The sequence below is a fragment of the Hemicordylus capensis genome, chromosome 5 (assembly GCF_027244095.1).
Source record: "Hemicordylus capensis ecotype Gifberg chromosome 5, rHemCap1.1.pri, whole genome shotgun sequence".
In the NCBI taxonomy this organism is placed as follows: Eukaryota; Metazoa; Chordata; class Lepidosauria; order Squamata; family Cordylidae; genus Hemicordylus; species Hemicordylus capensis.
The window spans coordinates 200,422,743-200,447,213 of NC_069661.1; the positions used below are offsets into that span (position 1 = coordinate 200,422,743).

At 40.9% G+C, this 24,471-nt stretch overlaps 1 protein-coding gene across 11 annotated transcripts in view; it reads right to left on the reverse strand.

Annotated features, from left to right (window-relative positions):
* Window positions 1-24,471, reverse strand: part of MGAT4C (MGAT4 family member C) — a 586,007-nt gene that overhangs the window by 225,404 nt on the left and 336,132 nt on the right. The window contains exon 1 of one of the 11 annotated variants that reach the window (XM_053254485.1): window positions 17,105-17,240. The exons of 8 other annotated variants lie outside the window; for them this stretch is intronic. In XM_053254485.1, the coding sequence (XP_053110460.1) occupies window positions 17,105-17,158 (54 nt within the window). In that variant the 5' untranslated portion in view covers window positions 17,159-17,240. Of the gene's footprint in view, window positions 1-17,104; window positions 17,241-24,471 lie in introns of those variants that run through there. 2 more of the 11 variants (XM_053254489.1, XM_053254495.1) reach the window with 2 other exon arrangements.

Sequence of the window (24,471 nt, forward strand, 5' to 3'; positions counted from 1 at the left end):
GTCCCTGTTTAGCCATTGTTTTTTGTTTTTTTTTGGCTTTAAAAAAACCCACCTCTCCCATAGACTTCTATCGGGGGTTTTACTGGGGGGGGGGGGAGATTTCTGTTAGGAAATCCAATAATGACTCTGAGACCAGAATTTTGAAGGTTCCGAAGAACCTGAACCTGATATTTATGGTTCTAGATAGGATCAGATTTGGATCTGATACAGATTTGTGATTGTGCACAGCCCTAATGATTACGTCCTTAAGGGCACGTAAGAGAAAGAGAAAGAAGAACTTGTGAGAAAGAGAAAGAAGATCTTGAGAAGAAGCTAGATTCTGGAGAAGAGTTGTTTATTAACTGATTGGGATGAAGAGATGTGAGAAGGAACTGGGAGACTGGAAGGTGAGGAAAAGGAAGCTCTCTACTCTCAAGGAGCTATAGGGTGAGCATTAGGAGACTTGTATAGGTACCGTATATTTGTACCTAAAACTGCAAAGAAACATGAGGATTTGCTGCACTATCTATTTTGTGGAATACAGACCCTTGTGAGACTCCTAATCTGACTTGCTTTTATCATTGTGAACACCCACCTTCTGAGGTCCTGTGTGTGCGGGGTGGCGGTGGTGAATTGATTCATAAATATCATTTAACAGGATGTTATTTATTTTCATTGCCTCTGAATTCATTTCATTTCTATGTGGGTGTGGAGTGTGGACTCTCGGAGAAAAAGGAGAATGGGGCAGCCCACAGCCTCGTGTGTATGTGTGTGGGGGGCGGGGGGTTTGGCACCACTTGAGCAGCTGCAGGCCACCCTGATCAGAGGATTGATGGGAAGAGGCGGGCACTGATGGGCCGCTGCTTGCCTCCCCTCTCTTTGCTGCTGCTTGGGCTTTCCCACCCTCCTTCCTGGGGTGCAGAATGGGCATTGCTGGTTGTCCTTTTGGGGGCTGAGTAGGAATTTTTGGCTCCCCAACTGATTGGCTGGGTTGGGAAGGTTTTTTTGCCTACTCCATTCTGTCTTCCCTCTTAGTTAGTTAATGGTTTGGTTGCAACTTGGCAGGTGCAGTGTGGGCCGGGTGGATGTTTAGAAGGGTTTGGTATCAGTGAGCACCCTTGGGAATTTTGAAAGGGTGGATAGTGGTTCATCAGTCCTTAGAGGCTTCACAGCTCAGGGGCTACGATTGGCCATTACACCTACTTCCGGGCTTCACAAACCTTAAAGGCTGTGCGGCTTGTGGGGTGTGTATGTGTAAACCCCTGGAGGTTGCCTTGACCTTCTAGTTTGGCAAGGATGAAGAGGAAGCAGGCTTGTACTGCTTCTACCTTTGAGCCAGGGTGTGTCACCCATAGAAGGCTCAGAGAAGGACATAAAGAGGCTATTCCCATGATCCCTGGAAAGTGGGCTAAGGGAGCTCCCAAGGCGGCTAGCCCGCCTAATTCCCCCTCCCCTTAAGTGAGGTTAACAAAGCAAGCGCTCTGTTAACCTCATTTTTCTGCTCATGTGTCACCACAGTACGCGGCAACACACGAGTAGACCCCTGACTGGGAGGCTGCAAGTAGCCTCCTGGGGTTGGGGGTCTCTCCAGGATGCCCCACGCACTTGCACGGAGCATCCGGGAACTTCTGGGGGTCGCGCAGCCCTTGATACCCACAGTCCCTGCCAGCTCCATGACGGAGCCACCAGCTGTGTGGGCGGTCGATCCAGCTGCCCAGCTACGAGCAGCTGCTCATCTGTAGGGAGAGCAGGTTAAGCCCGCTTGCTTTGAAGAAGAAGAAGCCCCAAAAGAAGCTCTTCTCATGGATTGTGAGAAGAGCTTCAAAGTCTGACCTCCAGCCTTGTACACTGCAAGTGGTGGAGTTTCAATATCCAGTTTGCTAACTCGAAACGTTTAATAAAGTTGTGGCCCTTTTCATCCAATGCTTGGTGTGTGTGTCGTCGTTGCAGCTGGGGATGTGGGGGAAAGGTTACAGTGGCATAGCAGCAGCTGATCTAGCCAGTTAATCAGTGGGAAAACCCCTTTGAGGATGTATTTCATGACTCCTTGCACCATTTTTCTCTCCAAACTATTTGCCTCCAAACATTTGGTGCAGAAATAAGTTGGCATGTCATAAAAAAACTGCATATGTTAGAAATAGAAATAAAAAATAGTAGAAGCCATTTATAGGCTTGTGTAATGGACATCAGAGGAGCCTCTCTGTCTCCCCCATCCCTAGGAGTCACTGGTCAACCAGAATACAATCATGGTGGATTAGGTGAATTTTACTAGAAATAGCATAAAGCTCACTTTCAATTGGTATTTGCTACCACCTGCTGATTCATTTATTTACTTCAGAGCATCAGGACTCAAATCAGCAATCAGCAGTTATTCCATACTGAGATCTAACTCTCCAAGATTTCAATTTTCTATCCCCATCAAAGATTATTGTACACTTTACCAGTAGCTGAACACAATGATCAAGCACTAATGTGAGATAAATTGAGGTTTTACTTAGCTTCTTTCCAAAGCAGTAATTACTTAATAAGGCAGGAACTTATTTTCTCTCATGTGGTTACTTCAGGTTTGGGAGCTCTTCATAACTATAGAAAACCAGTTCTGACTCCTGACAGATTGGTGATGTTGAATCACAACATCACGGTCAGTGAAGCAAAACCCAATAGGTGCTTGCAGTCAATACAATCCCATGACTCAGACTACTTGAAGAAAATATGCTATATTTTTAATAGGAAAAATTTATGTGTGAGCTAGGCCTCGGATGTGAGTTGATCCTATCAAATATACAGTTATAATACGAGCCTAGTGGAGCTTTGTTTCTATGTTTCAGGCTGCCTCTGTGAATTATATGATAACAAAATACAGGATGTAACAGCACATCCCAGTCATGTTTACTGTATTCCAAATAATAAGGATAACTCAAGAATATCTCGCCAACTCTCTAGAGAAGGACAAAAGATGTCTAGTCTTGTTCAGAAGTGGCAAAAAATATTTGAGGTTCACCAACAGGCACAGCGGGGAAGTAACTTGCCTAGGGAGCAAGAGGTTGCTGATTTGAATCCCTGCTGGTATGTTTCCCAGACTATAGGAAACACCTATATCGGGCAGCAGCAATATAGGAAGATGCTGAAAGGCATCATCTCATACTGTGCAGGAGATGGCAATGGTAAACCCCTCCTGTATTCTACCAAGGACAACCACAGGACTCTGTGGGCACCAGGAGTCGACACTGACTTGATGGCATAACTTTACTTTACTCACCAACTGGAGTAGGGAAACTCATTGGAATTCAAAGAGGGAAAAAATTGTCAGGAAATAGCAGTTATGAGCAGGAAGCAACTTCTCCTTTGGGTACCCTGCACAGGACTTGCCCTCAGATTGGACCTTAGGCCAAATGAGGTTGGTAGAACCCTAAGTCACCTCCACAAAGGATTCCTCTGCATAAGAATCACTGTCTAAAGCACTGAGTGAAATGAGATCTCACAGCATCTCTACCAGGTTTAGAACAGTATGGACTAGGACTCGACACATCTCTCTAAATTCAACCTTTCCTTTGAGTATCTGTCCTAATAATATCATCATCAAATAAGGTAGTAATAATCTGTAATTTATTTTATGATTACAGTCACCGCAAGGAAAAAAAATTCCAACTACATTTTGTGATTTTATCTAATTTATTTGATGTTAACTGCCTTTGGTATAATATTTTATAATTATTATCTTTTAAGCTTGCACATATAGAAAAAGAAATTCAATTATTTAATATCAATTGCCTAGAGTTTTCATATCAAGATTCTTTCCCTCGTTAAATCATTTTTAGAGGGTTATACAATATTCATGAAGGTAGAACTGAGCTACAAGCCTTCTATTCAGAATATAAGAACATAAGAACAGCCCTTCTGGGTCAGGCCCAAGGCCCATCTAGTCCAGCAACCTGTTTCACACAGTGACAGTGGCCCACCAGATGTCTCTGGTGGGCCCACAGGCAAAAGGTATGTGCATGCCCCTCTCCTGCTGTTGCTGTTGCTCCCCTGCAACTGGTATTGGGAGGCATCATGCCTCTGAGGCTGTAGGTGTCCTATAGCCACCAGACTAGTAGCCATAGATAGACCTGTCAAACATGAATCTGTCTAATCCCCTTTTAAAGCCTTCCAAGCTGATGGCCATCACTACATCCCATGTCAAAGAATTCCATAGATTAATTATGCATTAAGTACTTTCTTGTGTTGATCCTAAATTTCCTGACCTTCTGTTTAATGGGGTTACCCCTGGTTCTAGTGTTGTGAGAGAGGGAGAAACATTTCTGTCCACTCTCTCCACTCCATGCATAATTTTATACAACTCGATCATGTCTCTTAGTAACCTCTTTTCCAAGGCAAAGAGCCCCGGATGCTGTAGCCTAGCCTCATAAGGAAAGTGCTCCAGGCCCATGATCATTTTGGTTGCCCTCTTCTGCACCCTTTCCAGTTCTACAATATCCTTCTTAAGATATGGTGATCAGAGCTGTACGCAGTACTCCAGATGTGGCTGCACCATAGATTTGTATAAGGGCATTATAATATTAGCATTTTTATTTTCAGTCCCTTTTCTAATGATTCCTAGCAGGGAATTAGCCTTTTTCACAGCTGCTATGCACTGAGATGATACTTTCAACAAGCTCTCCTCTACAACCCCAAGATCTCTCTCCTGGTCAGTCACCAACAGCTCAGATCCCATCAGTGTATATTCAAAGTTGGGGGTTTGCCCTGGTGACTTGTTAATTTTTAGTTTTTCAAGAAAGTTTAGAACATTTTCTCGTCTCCTCAAATTGGCCCAGTTCCTCAGCCGCTGAATCTGAAAAGCTCAATTCTAGAGAGGGTATATGGTCAGTATACTCCACCATGAAGACAGATGTAAAGAACTCATTCAGCTTCTCTGAAATCTCCTTATCCTCCTTAATATCCCTTGCACACCCTTATCATCTAAGGGGCCAACCACCTTCCTGGCAGGTTTTCTACTTCTGATATATTTAAAGAAGTTTTTGTTATTCCTCTTAACACTTCTAGCTATGTGCTCCTCAAGCTCTTTCTTTGCATCCCTTATTGTTTCCTTGCATTTCTTTTGCCTGCGTTTATGTTCCTTCCTGTTTTCTTCATTTGGGCAGGACTTCCATTTTCTGAAGGAAGTCTTCTTCCCTTTTATAGCTTCCCTGACTCTACTTGTTAGTCACACTGGCATACTCCTGGACTTGGTGGTACCTTTCCTCCTCCTTGGTATACATTCCTACTTTGTGATGATGTCATCCATCCCAATTCAAGATGGTGGACACATGAACATATGAGGTGCACTTTGGCTAATTTGTGAAACACCTAAATGATTTGAACCAAATTTACTACAGGTATAAGGACAATTATTTTTTAATTTATTTGTCATATTTGTATACTGCCCACTACCAAGGTCCACTACCAGTGGTATACAACAATAAAGCAAGCCAAGAAATTTTAACAGTTAAAACATTAAAAAATCAAATTAAAATACCTATAAAAACTACCAAATAACTAAAAACTACCACATAGAGATCGCTCAAGGTTTTTAATCGCTCATAGTTTTTAATGACATCATCCAATCCGATTCAAGATGGTGGACACGTGAAAGTTTAGGTGCAAATGGAAACCAATTTGGACCAATTTGGTACGGTTGTAGTGACCCATAGGACCACCTCAAACACATAGTTTTTGATGATGTCATCTACCCCAATTCAAGATGGGAGACACATGAACATTTGGGGAGCAAGTGGGCTAATTTTTGAACTGCCTAACCAATTTGGACCAAATTTAGTCCAGTTGTAGGGACAGTGAAAGGAAAGTATGCTGATTAGTTCTTACTAGAACAGCTTATTTATTGTTATCTTTGTGGCTTTTGTTGTAAACCCTATAGGTCAATTTTGGCTGAAAAGAAGGGAATGAGTATAATACGTACTATTATTATAATAAGTTGTCAGCTGATTAAATTCACATGAGAACTGGCAAAACCTATCAAGGGTATATTTTGTATAATTCAATTCAATTGATTTTTTTTTTTAACAAAAGTTTTATTCTCCCAGCTTTAATTCATTGTGTGTGAGTGTGATAAAGAGAGAAAGGGAGAGAGAAAATTGCTTTGAATTGTTACTGGGAACTTGAAAGTCTTTAGTAGATGGTGACCTCTTGGGAATTTAAACAAAATCAAATAAATAATAAACCTTGTTTAGTACTTCATATTTTTCAGGAACTGAAAGGAAATTAATGGACACCTCATAGGTAGGCATAAAAATCTACAGTGTGGATCTCATAAAAATTACCACCTTCAGTGTAATGACTCTTCATAGCTATTAACTGTAAAGTATTGCAAGCACTTGACCAATTATTATGGCCAATTCCTTTTGTTTAAGGAGAAAGGTTCTGTTCGAGTAGATTTAGAATTTTGTTACTAGATTTTCTAACAAAGTATCACATGCATAATCCATGCATTATTTCTGCTGTCCAACCTATATCATAAATTTGAAAGGCTAGACTCCATGAACATTGATGTTCATATTCTCTCTGTGTGTGTAAAATAGATCACAAATATGAATAGTTATTCATATAGGATTTATATTCTGGTGCCTGCCTGCTGATTCATTAAAAGATAGCATCTTAATTTTTTCAAGTCTTTTTATCTTAGATGTTTCAGGGAATCCAGCAGGCTTTCAGTCTATAGGTGACCATGTAGGTTCTTATTAACCACTCCTGATAAATCTGGGTATTTGCAGCTTAAGTATGAGGGAACAGTCTCTTCACAAGCTCTACTGAGCTTACGTAGTCTAAGATGAAACCTCTACTCCTAAGAAGTCAAGAGTGACAGCCAGAATCATCATATGAGTGTCCTGTTGTATTATGTAGTAAAAAATAGTACCCAGGGAGAAAGTCACTCATTTTAAATATATGAAGCAAATGCTATTTGTAGAATGAGGTCGCTGGGCCTGGATTTCTGAAAACATGCATCATTTCCTATATACATAACATCAGAAAATTCTAGGGTTCGTGCTTACCTCACTGCACATGGGCAGGCTCTAACTGGTAAATGCAGATCTGTAAAGGATTAACGTTAGTTTGCTTCCAGTTTGATCACCCTGGAAAAATATTTACAGGACAAACCTTGTTTTGGATTTCACCTGTTTCATGCCTTTATTATGTCTCTGGTTTGCTCTGCTCTGCATTTGGAATTTTGCTCATGGTGAAAACCTTTTGAAATGGATTAAGTGACTGGCTACCTTTCAGTCATTCCATTTTTTCCAAAGCCATATGTTGCACTTCTGTCCTACTTGATCAGCCCTACATGATCAGGCCCAAGGCCCATCCAGTCCAGCATCCTGTTTCACATAGTGGCCCACCAGATGCTTCTGAGAAGCCCACAGGCAAGAGCTGAGGGCATGCCCTCTCTCCTACTGCTACTCCCCTGCAACTGGTATTTAGAGTCATCTTGCCTCTGAGCCTGGCCTATAGCCACCAGACCAATTTTTTTCTCAAAAATTGATAGACCTGTCCTCCGTTAATTTGTATAAGCCCCTTTTAAAGTCATTCAGGCTAGTAGCCATCACCACATCCCATGGCAGAGAATTCCATGGGTTAATTATGTGTTGTATGAAAAAGTACTTCCTTTTGTTGGTCCTAAATTTCTTCGCAACCAGTTTCATGGAATGACCCCTGGTCCTAGTGTTATGAGAGAAGAGGAAATTTTTTCTCTATCAACTTTCTGTACACCAGGCATGACTTTATAGACCACTATCATGTCTCCTCTCAGTCGTCTTTTTTCTCAAATAAAAAGCCCCAGGTGTTGTAGCCTTGCCTCATAAAGGAAGTTGCTCTAGGCCCCTGATCACCTTGGTTGCCCTCTTCTGCACCCTTTCCAGTTCTACAGTGGCCTTCTTAAGATACGTGTCCAGAACTGCATGCAGTACTCCAAATGTGACCACACCATAGATTTGTATAAGTGCCTTATAGTATTAGCAGTTTTATTTTCAGCCCCCTTCTTAATGTTTCCAAGCATGGAATTTACATTTTTTACAGCTGCCACACATTGAGTTGACACTTTCAATGAGCTGATCTCTCTCTTGGTCAGTCGCCAACAGCTCAGACCCTCACAGCATATATGTGAAGTTGGGATTTATTTTTTACCCCAGTATGCAATATCCTGTGTGACAATATGCAATATCCTGCGTGCCAAGGATGATCTCTTGATTGGAATGTGCTTGGCAGTTGTCCAAGTATCTCTGTCTTAGCCATAACCACTGAAATGATGTGCCCACTTGACTATCTCCAGGTGGTGTCTACAAGCTTGGGGAAAGTATAAAAGCATAGCAGGACACCCAAGTCTTTGAATCTCAGCATAGACTTGGAGTCCTAGGAAGGTGCAATGCAGCAGCCGGCTTCAGCGGGTCCGTCCGCCGTCATCTGGGGTTCCTGATGAGCAGAAGGCACATATGGTATATCTCTGTTCTGTAATCCTCTTTAGATTTTTTCCAACTCAATCTAATAAAACCTCTTTGGCATTTACCTTGGAGTGAGCTTATTGTCTTCAAATCCTAAGAACTTGCTGGTTACTGGCTGGCCAGCGGTGCCAATACACTGCTATAGTTATATAGTTAAATATAACTATAGTTATCAGATTGGAGGAATCAAGGGACTAACTCCCATGATTATCTAGCAGCCCCATTTATTTATTTATTTATTTATTTGCTTAATTAATTAATTAACATATTTTTATACCACCCAAAACTTATGTGTCTGGGCGGTTTACAACAAGAAAAAAAAAGGTAAAAACATTAGTTAAAAACAAAAACAAGAAATTTAAAACATAACAATTTAATTTAAAAATATATATTCTAAAAACAACATTAAAACAATCAAAACAATATCAGTTAAAAGCCTGGGTGAACAGATGTGTCTTTAAAGATTTTTAAAAAAAATTTCAGAGATGGGGAGGCTCTTATTTCACTAGGGAGTGCATTCCAAAGCCTCGGGGCAGCAACGGAGAAGGCCCGTCCCTGAGTAGCTGCCAGACGAACTGGTGGCAAATGCAGGCGGACCTCTCCTGATGATCTCATTGGGCAGTGGAGTTCATGATGTTCTCAGGGTCCAAGCTGTTTAGGGCTTTATAGGTTATGACCAGCACCTTGTATTTTGCCCAGAAACATATTGGCAGCCAGTGTAACTCCTTCAATATGGGAGTAATATGGTCTCTCCTAGATGACCCAGAGACCAGCCTGGCTGCCGCATACTGGACCAACTGTAGTTTCCAGACTATGTACAAGGGCAGTCCCACACAGAGCTAATTACAGTAATCCAGTCTGGAGGTTACCAGCAGATGTACCACTGTTTTGAGGTCGTCTATCTCAAAAAAGGGACGCAGCTGGTATATTAGCCGAAGCTGATAGAAGGCACCTCTGGCCACTGCCTCAACCTGGGACACCAGGGAGAGCCTTGGATCCAGAAACACCCCTAGACTTTACACCTGTTCCTTCTGGAGAAGGGTGACCCCATCCATAACAGGCAGACCAAGATAATCTCTTGAGTTCCAACCTCGCACAATGAGTACTTCTGTCTTATCTGGATTCAGTCTCAGTTTGTTATCCCTCATCCAGCCCATTACCGCCTCCAGGCAGTCGTTTAGGGAGGTTATGCCCTCTCCCGATGATGTTGACATGGAGAAATAGATTTGCATGTCATCAGCATACTAATAGCACCCTGCACCAAATCTCCTGATGATCTCTCCCAGAGGTTTCATGACTGCTATGTTTTCTCAAGATTCTTGGATGAGGAACTTTGTCAAAAGATTTTTGGAAGTCCAAGTATACTATGTCAACTAGAACACCTTTATCCACACACTTGTTGACACTCTCAAATAACTCTAAAAGGTTGGTAAGGCAAGATTTACCTTTGCAGAAGCCATGCTGGTTCTCCTTCAGCAGGGCCTGTTCTTCTATGTGCATAACAATTTTATCCTTGAGAATGTTTTCCATCAATTTCCCTAGAACAGATGCTAAGCTAACTGGCCTGTAATTTCCCAGATCCCCCCCAGATCTCTATTTGAAAACTGGTGTTACATTGGCTACTTTCCAGTCTTCTGGTACAATCCTGATTGTAGAGATACGTTACATATTTTTGCAAGGAGGCTGGTAATTTCACATTTGACTTCAAGGACTCTTGGGTATATGCCATCTGACCCATGTGTTTTGTTAATTTCTAGTTCTTCCTGACAGTTTGGAATGTCATCTCCCATCACCTGACTCAGTTCTTTAGCCTCTGTCCCTGAGAAGCTCGGTTCAGGCACAGGTATATGCTCCGTATCTTCTGTGGTGAAGACAGATGCAAAGAACTTGTTTAGCTTCTCTGCAGTCTCCATAACCTCCTAAATTATGCCTTTAACTCCCTCATCATCTAGCCATCCAACCACTCCCTGGCAGGTTTCCTGATTCTGATGTGTATAAAGAAGTTTTTGTTATTTCCCATATCAGTCAATAGAATATTTCCCTCCACAAAACCAAAATAATGTTCATGAGGACTGGATCTTCCCATGCAAGCCAATTACAGATAAAAAGCAGGTAGGGTAAACCCTCTGCCCTCATCCCTACCTACATAAAAATCCAAGCATGTCATGATAAAAGTCATGCAATCCAACATTGGCAATAGAAAGGGAAACAGAAGGAAGCATCTTGACCCCATCTAAAACCACATACAGATGGAAACACCATTGGAACAGGACAGTTGGTTTTCCAAACTATGCTGATGGGGCATGATGGGAAGCAGTCCCCCACCCCACACAAATCCAATGTGACTCAAATAAGATCATTTGCTGAAGGTCTGCACATATCTTGGCTGATGAGAGGAAGGAGTCTTCACCTACCTCTACATCTAATCCCACTTCCAAACTTTGCCCCTTTTAGCTGTTCTGTGATCTCAAGACAAATCCACCCCAAGGTTTTAGAACCATTACCAATGGCAGACATGGTGTGGGGAATTACTCAGAGTAGTCCCACTGAAATTAAAAGGCAATGCCTAACCTGTTCTTTTAATTTCAATGGGACTACTTTGAGTAATTTTCGTCGTATTACCCAATGCATTTTCTTGATTTGTTTTCCTATTTGGTCACTTTCTGCCTTCTATATTATTCCAATACAGGTAAAAGGACTCAGTGGCTCTTGTGAAGGTGCAGACTATAGTTGACTTCACTACATATTATGTAGCACAGCTGAGTGAACTCGGCATCAGCCAAGACACCCCAAAGCTATAGTAGTAGTGTTATTCAGGTTTTGGATTCTATGGTGCCTGTGAAATTCAGGTACATTCTCCACAGAGGAAGAGGGGACACAATTGCAATTACTTTAGGCTTTGCAAGGCCTGGTCCAAAGTCTGTGATACCAATACAGGCTAATGATGAACTCCTGTGTTAATACATTGTCTCTTGAGCTTAACACACACACACATTAGTTGCTTTACTGATGTAGCAAAAATGTACACATAAACACATCATCTTCATGCATCAAATCATGATTGTTTACAATCTGCTGTCATAATACATTTAAAAACCATTGACTTACATTCCATGCAGCTAGCTATGGACCCATGAGAGATGCAGCCATGCTGGCTCTGTGACACTCACCAAAGTATGAATGCTCCTAATGATGTGCAGTGCATCATAAGCACTACACAGAGCTTCCCAAGCCATCATTAGGAACATATACGTGCTGGCGAGTGCTGTGGATCCAGTAATTCCACATTCCTCATGGGAGCAAGGCTGGCCACGTGCTGCAGCTTCCAAATACATATAGAGGTGAGTCTCACGATCGGTGAGATCTGCCTTCAGAGGGTTTGTGGGGAGAGCAGACTTAGCCGGCTCTCCCCGCAGACGATCCCCAGACAGCCCTGGGTGGCCGGATAGGTCGCCCGCATGACTGCTGGCTCCATCATGGAGCTGGTGGGGGCTGGAGGGATCAGGGGCCATGTGGCCCCTGGATGTTCCAGGATGCCCCGCATAGGCATGTGTGGGGCATCCTAGAGAGACCCCCAGGGCCAGGAGGCTTGTTTCAGCCTCCTTGCAGGGGGTTTCCTTGTGTGTTGCCGCGGTGCAGAGCCACACCACAGCAACACATAATCAAATAGACAGAGTTAGCAGCGTGCTCGCTCCACTAACCTCGTCTAAGGAGAGGGGGAATTAAGAGGGTTTGCTGCTGGGAGCCACGCAGCTCCCGTGGCAGCACACGGTCCACCAAAAGTGAGCTAGGCTCCCTTAGCTCGCTTTTGGTGGATCGTGAAAATCTTCTTCTTGTCATAGTAAAACAGCCACTCACATATTTACATGCAACAGTATATGTGCTCCACCTTGCCAACACCCACACCCACACACGTGAACCTGGATCATAAAATCATAGAGGTTGCAGACCCAAAGTTCATTTCAAATGTTATGGAAAGAGAGAGTATACAGATGCATATCACATGTGTCCACAGTATTACTTGTAATAGAGAAATGCCACATCCACATCTTATTTTAACAGCTCATACACTGCAGGTATACCCTGTTGGGAGCTAGCCATTAGGCCATATGGGATACCAATGTGATACACATGCATTGCCAAGTACAGAACACATGCATGGCAAATCAACTCTAATACAAGAGTCAGGAAAGGATCCAATACTGTGAACACTTTTCACTTCTTATGCAGCACATGTAGAAGTAATCTGTGACTCAGCTTTCATTTGTTTGAGCTGTTCTGTAGTCCTTAGCTTGTCCTGGTTCTCAGAATACTCAGTCCTTTTTGTGCATTCACTCTATGAATTATGATCCTCCTACGTTTACCTTGATTTTGTGAAGGTTTTCCAATACTCTGGTTCCTAATAGTTGCATAAAAATAAGAGAGAGAGAGACAAGTGCTAGAGGTGTGTCTCCACACAAGTGCTAAAGGACAGCTGGTCTTGTGGTAGCAAGAATGAATTGTCCCCTTAGCTAAGCAGAGTCTGCCCTGGATGCATATGAATGGAAGACTTGATGTGTGAGCACTGTAAGATATTCCCCTCAGGGGAAGGGGCTGCTCTGGGAAGAGCAACTGCATGCAGAAGGTTTCAGGTTCCCTCCCTGGCATCTCCAAGATAGGGCCGAGAGAGATTCCTGCCTGCAACCTTGGAGAACCTGCTGCCAATCTATGTAGACAATACTGTGAACCAATGGTCTGACTCAGTATCTGGCAGCTTCCTATGTGTACAATGTCACTTTGATAGTGTACCTGATCATGGTCCTTTTACCCTTAACTGCCAACATGGGAAAATATAATAAAACAGAATCTGGCTCTTCATGGATTCAGTGGAATCTGAAACTGAGTGTGGGACACATGCCAAGTCTTGACTGAACTATTTTTAATTCCCATTTTCTTGGGAAGTATTTTACAGGACAGCAAGTTAGAGTTAGGGTATAACTTACAGCCCACTTACAGTTCTCTTTACTCTGCTGTCTGTCCCACTGTGTTAAATGAAACATAAAGGGGAGAGCTGATCTTGTGGTAGCAAGCATGACTTGTCCCCTTAGCTAAGCAGGGTCTAGCCTGGTTGCATTTGAATGAGAGACTTGATGTGTGAGCACTGTAAGATATTCCACTTAGCAGTTGGAGCTGCTCTGGGAAGAGCATCTGGGTTCCAAGTTCCCTCCCTGGCATCTCCAAGACAGGGCTGAGAGAGATTCCTGCCTGCAAACTTGAAGTAGCCGTTGCCAGTCTGTGTAGCCGATCCTGAGCTAGATAGACCAGTGGTCTGACTCAGTATATGGCAGCTTCCTATGTTCCTATCCTAGGTAAATGTAAATTGCAGCTTTACTTTGGACTAACGTCATTGGAGAGAAGTCCCTTCACACTGAGTGGACCTGCATCTAAGTAAATATGTGTAGGACTGGGCTACATATGACTTACATTGCAGTCCTACAAATGTTTATGCAAAAGTTTCATTGGCCGACATCCTGACTAACAAAGCACTGGCACAACAGGAGAAGCACTGCTGCTTCTGCAGAGTTCCAGATTAATGCAGCATCAGTGCTTGTGTGTGTGTGTGTGTGTGTATGGCACATGTGGGGTGAGGGGGTTCAGTTATTACCACATCTCCCAGAAGATCTCAGTGTCACCTCAAAATATATCCCTGAGAGCTGTGAGTCCCTCAGGGCCATGTTTTTGAGTGGCACAGAGTGCTTCCTGGGGAAGGAGAAGTCATTGACATTCGCCCTCACTGTGGAGCCAGAAGCGGAGCTGAATTAGCTGAACTTTTCAAAGCACTGCTGCTTCGTTAAGATGTCAGGAATTGTGTTTAATGTAACTCTGCATAAGAGTTGAAGCATTAAAGGGTCTGCTACATGGACAGCGTGAACCTAAGCATGTTTACTCAGAACTATATTCCACTGTGTTTACTCCTAGTAAGAATGCATAGGATCGTAGTTTAGAAACAGGTGAGTTGGTGATATGATCACTTACCCAATTAAATATCCTTGAAATGATCCTGTGAATGGATTTTGGTCATGCTTGCTCAGGGTTTTACTTAACACACTATATGAGAAGTGTAGATAGGAATTTTATCTGTAGTCAGATTTGCTAATGGACATTAAAAGTTTCCCTACATGAGAACAGTGTGGCTTGAATTACTTGTGTGAGTAATCTGAAATAGATCTATTGCTTTTCAGATACCTTGTTACATTGACCCTACTCTCTGCTTGTGGGAAATCATGGGACATTTTTCTGGGGAGAAGAGAGACTGAAGGATAGATTGGCTGATGCACCCCACAATGTTGGACTAGATTGTCTTTTGATTTGTTCCAGATTAATGTATTCATGTAGAAAGAAGATACACATCCTGGATACAAATCCAACACAAATGGAATATTATTTAGATGTAGGAGTATATGATGGCCATGGCAGTGTGAAGAGGCGTATGGAAATGTCTGTGCCCCCTTTGGCAATCTTATGACTAAAAGAACCAAACGGTAGCAGCAGTTATGTCTCTTGCCACGACTGAGAAGCACAGCACAAATGACAAGTTGGCAAGTAAAGTTTGCATGACAGTGTCAGTATTTTCATGTTGGGTCTGATAACCTTTAGGCAATCTGGATCACCAGAATATCATATGGGTTTTTCCCTTCTCTCATTCTCATTAGAATATAATATCTCTGCAAATTTTAATGATGCATGTGTGCAGCCAAAGGAATCATGCATGCAGCTGATGTGATCCCAGCACAGGGTCTCATGGGTAACAATTTCCACCCATCTCCCCCTCCCCCGGGAACTCTCTGTGTGCAACCCAAATCATGTCCGTGAGGGCTGTGCAGCTACTCTGTGGACTAGCATCTGTACTGCTGAAACAGGACTGCACCTGCTGCACATGTGCTTCTTTTGGCTGCACATGTGCAACATTAGTCAAGATGTTAGCCAAGGAGCCCCCCCCTCCCCCTCATTACACAAGATTCAGTGGAGAGAGGTTTTTTTCCCCCACCTTTACCTCTTTGGCAAGAAGCCTATTCTTTTGGGGGTATATCAGCTTTCATGCCCCGCTGTTTCAAGCAAATTGACATTACAATTGTGTTGGGGTTTTTAAAATATCAGCTCATATGAAAATAATCAGGACCGGGGAATGCAATGAAACAACCACACAATCTCATCACTCCACACCTAAATTGTCATCATACCCAACTTTCAGCCCACTTTCATAGTTATGTATGTATTCATTGCCGAGTCTAAATAATTTTTTTTTCATTTTTGTGATAGAAAGGGAAAAGTTCAGTGACTGAAGGCTTGTACTATTCTAAACCTAACCACAATATTATACACCCATCATTTCATTCACACATAGCATTGTTTGGGCATGTACACACTAAAACAGCTAGATCAGGTGTGGTAAGTAGTACGAATTGCTGTGAAAGCAGCCCTGAGACAGAAATCTACAACCTTAGCTCTCAGTAACACTAGAGCTGAAACTATTAGCTCTCACAAACTTCTGATGCATTGACACAAATATCAGAAAAGTAGATTAGTGGCAATGCAACTATAAATGCCATCCACAAAACTGCAAATGCTTATAAAAAAACCCCTTGTATTTAACTATCAGATAAAACTTAAATACACCTAGCCAGCTTTTAAGTTTAAAGTATTTAGGGGATTCCAATCGTTCCAATATAAATAATTGTCATCAGCTTTTAAATTAACCTCTGCCTGTTATTTAGAACTTGTCATTATGTACACTGTTTAATGACTTAAACTGGTTATTGGATTGTTCATACAGTACCCCTTCAACTCCCTCAGTCAATTAAACCCTTTATTGTATCTGATTTGTCAGAGTCAGTGTCACTGCTAATCTCCTAAATCCACATCAGAACAGGAACTTTACATGTGCTCTCTTGCAAAAGAAGGAGGGTACATGAGAAGAACCCCACAGAGAAAACGACAGCGCTGAACTGCAGCTCTGCACTTCCTAGGATAGACACAATCGTGAATACTTATACTGGACAAATAACAATTGTCCTCTTGAATGACTTGTGAACACTGATGATTTCTGATCTCAGGCTGAATATTCTCTGTGTTCCACTACAAAAGCAAGAAGTGACTACAACTTATTCCGGAATCAAGAAGATCTTCACATTCGTGTCAGCCACTAATGCAGAAGTACACACTCATTGATACAAAACTATTCTGGAGCATTTTAAAAAGTTTGATCTGCTGTAAAATTATCCATCTCGCCACACCATAACATGGTATTAAACCTTTTCCATATCTTTCTTTCTTCTCTAAATGCTTAACGTCTAAACAAAGAAGAAGGAAAGTGCAGTGAATTATTGATCAGAGTTACAACATTGTCAATCTGCTGCTAAATCTTTAGCAAGCAATCGTAGGCTAGGCAATGCTATTTGATATTGCAAAGTAGAATTTGCCCAGGAGCACACATGTCACTCCCCACCCCTTAAAATTAATTTCCTTTTCACAACAAAGGCTACATTTTACATAGCAAAACAGCAGAAGTCCCTGGATTCTAAATACAAGTGCCTTTCCTATACAGGTTTGATTCATCACCTTTATTTTGAAAAAGAAGGTAAAGCAGAAGCCTCTCTTACCACAGGAGGAGAGAAAACAATTCGTTCAGCTACATCCAACAGAGCTTTGTGCATGCCGGCAGCATGAGTGATTCTTGGGCCTCACGCAAAAGCAAAATAATTGGCTCTCAATGAAGAGATGTAAACATCCATCATAATGGCACTGGTACTGAAGCTGAAAGCTACCTCAGCTGTTCTATGTACTCTGACTGTAAGATGATGTCACAAACATCAACTGGGTGTACTCTCATTGGCTTCTGTTACCTGGAATCATATCTTAACCCTAAACTGTCAGCTGCAAATTTGAATGTGGATCACTTTTCATTTGGGGAGGGGAAGAGGCATAGACAGGAATCTCCCATTCTGGGAGAGAAGAAATAGCAGGTGCATATTGATTAAAGAGGAGAGACAAGTTGGTTTTTTAAAAAATTCCCAAACTAATTTGCCTAAATTATTAAATTAGAGCCTTGGGGAATTGCATTTTCATAATCCGTTTACTAAATGACAGTAATCATCAAAATATTGTACAGAATGGATATGAAAGGAAAGGTTAATGAATACAGCATCTGGAGGATTCAACTTTAATGGGTTTACATTGTCTCTTATTATGGCACAGGCTTTCTGATAAATACACACTTGAAAATGGAGAAGGATGCTGATGCGGTTGTATTCAAGCTTCCTGAAGCAATGGCTGGCATTCCATGTATTTAAAAGTTCCAAAAATATGTGCCTAAACAATAAAAGGCAATAATCTTTGAAGGAGAAAGAAATGCAGAGTCAAAAAGGCATGAAAGATAGTATGTTGTCCAACAGAGTGCAGCTAGATATACCATTGGCAATATTCCATAGAAATGTGGATTTTAAAGCAACTATAAAGATTTTGTTTTTCTCTTTTAGCAATATATAATAATGATAACTTTTATCCTCATTTGACACAATTATCGCTGTACCACCAAAAGTTTTAAAAGTTATTAGCTGTATAGATTTCATAAACATGCTTAATTTCTTCTTCGGTTGTACAGCATTTTATTTGAATGAAATAATGCCTGTGTGGAATAAAATATACAACACTCATATCTATTTTAGAATGCACAGATATTTTCCCCAAAAGCTAAGAATTGCTGTTATTCTCAAGGAGAAAAGCCTTGAGTTTAACACTACATAGTTGGAAAATATTAAAGGGGTCTGGGAATAAACTTGATAAACACCTCTGCTTTTGCCTTGTGGTCCTTTCACAAAGTTGCTTGGACTCAGGAGATTAAATTCTGGAGACTTAATAAACAGCAGCTCTATGTGGAGATCCAGACAGTAGCCTATTAGTCAAAATGTACTTTAGGCCAAAGTGAAAACCTCTCCTCATTTATTTCTGCCTCCAAAACATGGGAGTTCAGATGGAAATGTGTATAGAAAAAAAGATTCATTGCCATGCAAAGTGACATAAAACTGAATTACAGATCAGAAAGATGAATTTGGACAATGGGAATGCCAACGTTGGTTTTCTGTGATTAATGGTAAAGGTAAGGCCCAGTAATTGCTAAGGAGATATGAGTCATGACTAGCAATGACTCATGAGTAAAAGAATTATTTATGAAGTAAAATCTGCTTAGGCATATCACATGTATAAATTATATTCCTCTGAAAATTTAATGCTATAAATAGCTAAGATCAAGCAGAGAGACACTCTTGATAGAAATCTCACTGTGTGGTTCGGTTCGTTTGGCAACAGCTTCTGAGTTCCCTTAGCTGTGTCGTTTTAACATGAAAAGTCTGTGCTTGTAATTCTTTCACATGCGGCAATGTGTTTTATTTTGTTGCAAGTAGTAGTTCTTTCTCCTTCCTAAAGCACAACACTCCAGGAAAAGGGTCAGTTGAATGGCAACCAGTCTATTGCATTGTTCCAATAGACTCATGGAACAGTCTGTGCACAAATTGCCAACTAATCCCAAAAATACTGGGCTGACCATTTTTGTTTGTTTTGGTGTTAGTTGTCAGAAATGCGAGAGGCAAGGCCAGGTGATTTTTAGTTGCACATCTTAGGTACACCTGGACTGCTTTGACTAACCTCTGTCCTTTGCCAAAATGATGAGGGTCTGGCCCAGACCAAATATACCTTGGGGTCCAGCCCTAGGCCTACCAAGAACTGCTGGGCTTCACCCTCTGCTCTGCCATTGAACCTGCTCTGGGCTCTGTCCCACTACAGGAAACAGATTTTATCTTTATTATTATTATATAAACCCCCAAACCTGTTGAGATAGTCTGGGGAGGTCCATCTAAGGTTGCCACCAGCTCATCTGGTGGCAAGATGGGGCCATAGCTTATCTATAGCTGCCCTGGGGTTATGGAACATGCTCCTCATCACAATAAGAGCCTTGCCATCTGACAGCCTTTGAAAAGGCATTTAAGACACATATTTTAATCAGTCTTTTAGGTAATTGTTATAGAGGTTTCATATTTTATATTTTTAGAGATTTAATGAAGACTCTGAAGTGTTTGTTTCAGTCTGCAGACCATTAAAAAAAAATCAACACTTGCTATGAACATCAAACCTGAGTTTAAAAGCTAAAAATTGTGAATCCAATCAAATTCAACAGAGTTAAATTTCAAAAAATACATAATTAACACAATATAACATTGAATTAAGCTTGGCTTCTCACAAGATTTCTGACCTTGTTCAGAGGACTGAACAAGGCTGCCACAAGAAACTTAGCTATAGTTTCAAAATGATGTGTCTATAAATCATCAATTTTAGATGTTCAGATTGTCTTAATTTTGTGCTTTTAAAATTGCCTAGATATTTGAATTGTAACAGTATATAAATATGTAAAATAAATTATATTTATTTTATCATCATCATCTAATATATAAAATCCTCTTTAGTCTGACCGGGGTGGTATGATCACCTGGCTGAGCATGATGATGCTTAATTTGCAGGGGAGGCGGGCCTCCAAAGGCCTTTAGGTCCAGACTCCAAAATTACCTAGGTGCACCTCTGGGCCCCAGTTACTTTAAGTACTGCCTACTCCAGCTGAATCTTACCCATGTGATTAAGTCAGCTGGGAGGGCTCTGTTCTCTTTGCTGGTGGTTTGTTGAGCATGTAAGACAGGGACTTCTTGGTGATTGCCCCAAGATGTGGAACTCACTCTCAGATATGAGTTCCCTCCCTCACTCCCAAACTTTTGGAGGAGATTGAAGGCCACCCTTTTCATGCAGGCTTTTCGTTAATGTGAAGCCATTTGATTTCCTCTTTGATGTGTTTGTTTAGTTTGACAGATTTTTAAATTGAAATTTTATAACTGTCTTGTTTGTAATTTGTCTTTCAATGCCCTGGTGTCCCAGGACAAAGGAAGATACATAAATGAAAATAAGCAAATGAACAAACAGAAATTAGCATATAAATACTAAACTAAATAAACTTTAATATAATTTAAGTTCTGATAGCCAAGCGGAAGTAAAAATGACAACTTTGATTTTCTAAGTATCGTAAGATTGAGAAAAGAAAAAAAAGCCTCAGAATTAGACATGGACAAGAACATTCTCTAACCACTGCTTTAAAAAAATATATTCTTCACCTGAAGAGTAGGAGAATGCTTAAGATAATTATCCAATTCAAAATGCATTACCTCACAAATATCTTCACACAGGAATCATTTGTATATCCACAGATGGCTCCTTGGGTGCTCCTTGGCAGCAGATCTCCAAAATAAGGAGCATAATCAGGCAAGGGGATACCAATGGAGATTTCTGGTGTTGTTTTGGGGTTGTTGTGTGTGCGTGTGTTTTGTGTTTTTGGTCTTTTTGTTTGTTTAAAGGGTGCAAACATGACTAATATAATCTATTTAGTTTTATAACCAAATTTATAAAAAAACCACTTTATTAAAGATCAGAGAAAAAACTTCCCTCATCTTGACAATCTTTCTTTATATCAGAAAATGCTGATTTGCAATTCTAAATGCACCTGAGCATCTGAAAGTTATTTTGCAAACCAAAGGGAAGAGCCATTAACAGGTATCTGATATACCAGGGTTCCAAACCTGTAGTACTCCAGATGTTGTTGAACTACAACTCCCCTTATCCCCAACTACAAATTATTGTGATCAGGGATAAATTATATTCTTTTGGAATTTCATCACAATTTTAGACATGATAGTAACTTGGTTACAAGATAGTAGTATTTGTATGACATAGAAATTTTGTAGGATTGTACTGATTTTAATTTTATCAGGTTTTCAGTGAGTAATGGTGTGCACTTTATGATTTTAAATAATAGTTTTTAAACAACCTGTATTAAATGTGCCAACCTATATTTTTTGAAATTTTGATTATTTTTTATAATATTTATATAGAGTCATTATTTTGGAATTATTAGAGTCATACATTTGTTCATAAACTTGTTATAAAATTAAATAGAGACTATCAACCACTTGTGGAGTAATTCTCTTGCCCTTTTATAGAATGTAAGCAACATTCCAATTAGATTCAATTGTTTCTCTTGCCCTCAGTGGTGAATGGCCACTATTATTTTCTCTCTCTCTTTATTTTCTTCTCCTGAATGAAGATCATGGTGGGAGGGAAATGTCATTACTTGAAAGTTATCTGCTGTGTTGAAGGAAAAGACCCTCATGAGAATTTCAGAGGACATTCAAACGTTCAGTAGAATTTCCTCTCTTTATATTCTCCCCCTGAGAAATTTCTCTTTGCTATATAATTTATATATAATTTGCAGGCACATTTAAATCTACGCAGAATTACAGCAAATGTGTGTTGAAGACACTTCTAACACAGCATGTCTACCTGTCTTCATTCTAAGATAATGATCAAGTTTTTACTATTGACCAGTTCAGATGAACAGCAGTCACTACACAGTATAACATCAGAGTCATGGCGAGAACGCACCTGCCTCAATGTCATTAAAGGATATGCCGACATGATCTTGGCATGTCCTCATTGGCATGTGAGGGCTGTTCATCCAAATTGCCCCTCTACATGCACTAGAGCAGGAGAGCTGGTCTTGTAGTAGCAAGCTCGAATTGCCCCCTTTGCTAAGAAGGGACCACCCTGGTTTGCATTTGAATGGGAGACTACATGTGTGAGCACTGTAAGATATTCCCCATAGGGGATGGGGCCACTCTGAGAAGAACACCTGCATGCTTGCATGCAGAAGGATCCAGATTCCCTCCCTGGCATCTCCAAGATAGGGCTGAGAGAGACTCTTGCCTGCAGCCTTGGAGATGCTGCTGCCAGTCTGTGTAGACAATACTGATCTAGATGGATCAATGGTCTGCCTTGGTAGAAGACAGCTTTCTGTGTTCCTATAAACTACAAAACTCTGTTGACACACACAATTAAAGGACATGGCAACATTGCCTTGGGATGTCCTTTAGTGACATTGGGACAGGTGAATTCTTGCTGCGTCCTGATATCAGTGGGCACGGTTCAACTGAACTGGTTCTGTTTTGATCCCAGTGCATGCAAAAGAGAGTCTGCCCATTTCCAAGTCCACAAGGGTTGTGTTCAGTTATCTATGGGCTATCTTGTGTAACAATTCACAGATGCTTTTCCCGAAACAGGTAAGAGATCAAAAGTTCAGCACTTCATTGTAACCATGATTTAGCAACATATTCCTTTGCATAATCAATAAATTAACAAGGATCTGTGCTTACTTCAACCTGTATTTTACCTCTGTGTATCTTATTTCAATATTTATTTATTCAGCCTTATACAGCATAGCATAACCTATGTCATCCTAAAAGCAAACATAGTGCAAAGCAAACCTAAAAAAAGAAAATTGCTGACCACCACCCCCTCCCCAAATGTATAGAATTGACTCACAAGCTTATACATGCTATTGGCATTTAAAGAAATTGCCATTTATGTTCAACACGATGGAGATATTGATGGCTACAGAGGGAACTTGCAGGAATGAATTCAATGAAGCGGTTATCTCATGATCATAATCAATGCCCTGAGTAATCAACGCTGCAGGATTTCATGGTATACAAGAAAATTAGCAACATTTCAATTGTCTGAACTGAGAGAAAAGAATAAAATAATAATAAGCGGATGCTGACACTGTATGACTTCCATATACCATAACTGCATGCTAAATTGCAGAAATAGCTCCGAGCTATTTTCTCCAATTGACCGCTTGAGTGAAAAGCAAATGTAAGAAACAGAGTGGTACAGAAATGTTTTAGTCATATTATCCTGGTTTTTTATCAGAGGAACCTGATAATTTGTCTTAAATAAAATACGCTCCACAAACCTTTCCTGTATCATACTTATATAATGGCAAAGGTTCGTACATTTGACCATGGTGATGATATATGGTTGCATTCTACACAGTAGCAACACAATTCTTTCATGTTTCCTCAAAAGTCCATCCCAAGGATATTTCTCTGCATCCAATTGTCTAAGGATTGCAACCAAAGAAACTGAAGTACAACAGAAAGTCAGATAAATTATTTTTTCTTTCTCTGTATGTGGCTAAGTATGTCAATTCTGTCTGGAGAAAAATCATAACTGGACCAACTGTTAATGTATGTGATGTATCAAAATGCAGGCAGATGGTTTGCAACGAAAGTACCTGAAAATATGAGGCATTATTCCATTAAAGTTAAAGATGTGCTTAACTCTAATGGGACCAAAATGTGCTTTCTTTGGCTGGCTTATGCTGACAGTTTTTAGCTGTGCATATGTCACATGGTTCGATCACTCCTTCATTTCTTGCCAGATAATCATTACAGCCATAACTCATAGTTCAGTCATGAAAAAGACTATGGTGATAACATCGTCAACAACCTTCCAGGGAAGAGAAGCATTTTGTTTTCATACTGCAACTAGCCAATCCCTTATGATAAGTAGTGTGCTTTGCACTACCCATGGATAACACTATGAATAAACCTAAGCAATACTGAAGAACACCTGAGGTGACTCTTTTTAGGTGAATTCTCTTGAGGTCTCTTATCTAATGCAGTTATATATGCTTTTTTTTTTCCAAGTGGGGGCCACATTAGCAAAAAACCTTCAACATGAGAGCTATTTCCCAATCTACTGACCTCTGCAGAGTACTTCACTTTTTGTAGTGGTGGGAGGGTCCTTTAAGAGATACAGAGTCTTAAGACAGCTACACTTCCCAGCACTCCATGCATGCCTTCCAAGATGGTGCAGGGGCTCAAGAGGGCTCAGTTTCCCTTAAACGATCCCTCTTCCTCAGGGCTAGGCAAAGTACAGCACTGTAGAGTGGGAATAGTCACCTCCGCATGGGGCCAGTGGAGTGTGCAGAGTATTCAGCTTTGGCTGAATAAACAATTAGTCGGAGGGTGGGGGGGCATCTAGGGTTGATGGAGCTGCCACTGGCCCCTGAGCTTACAATGAAGAACACTCTTCT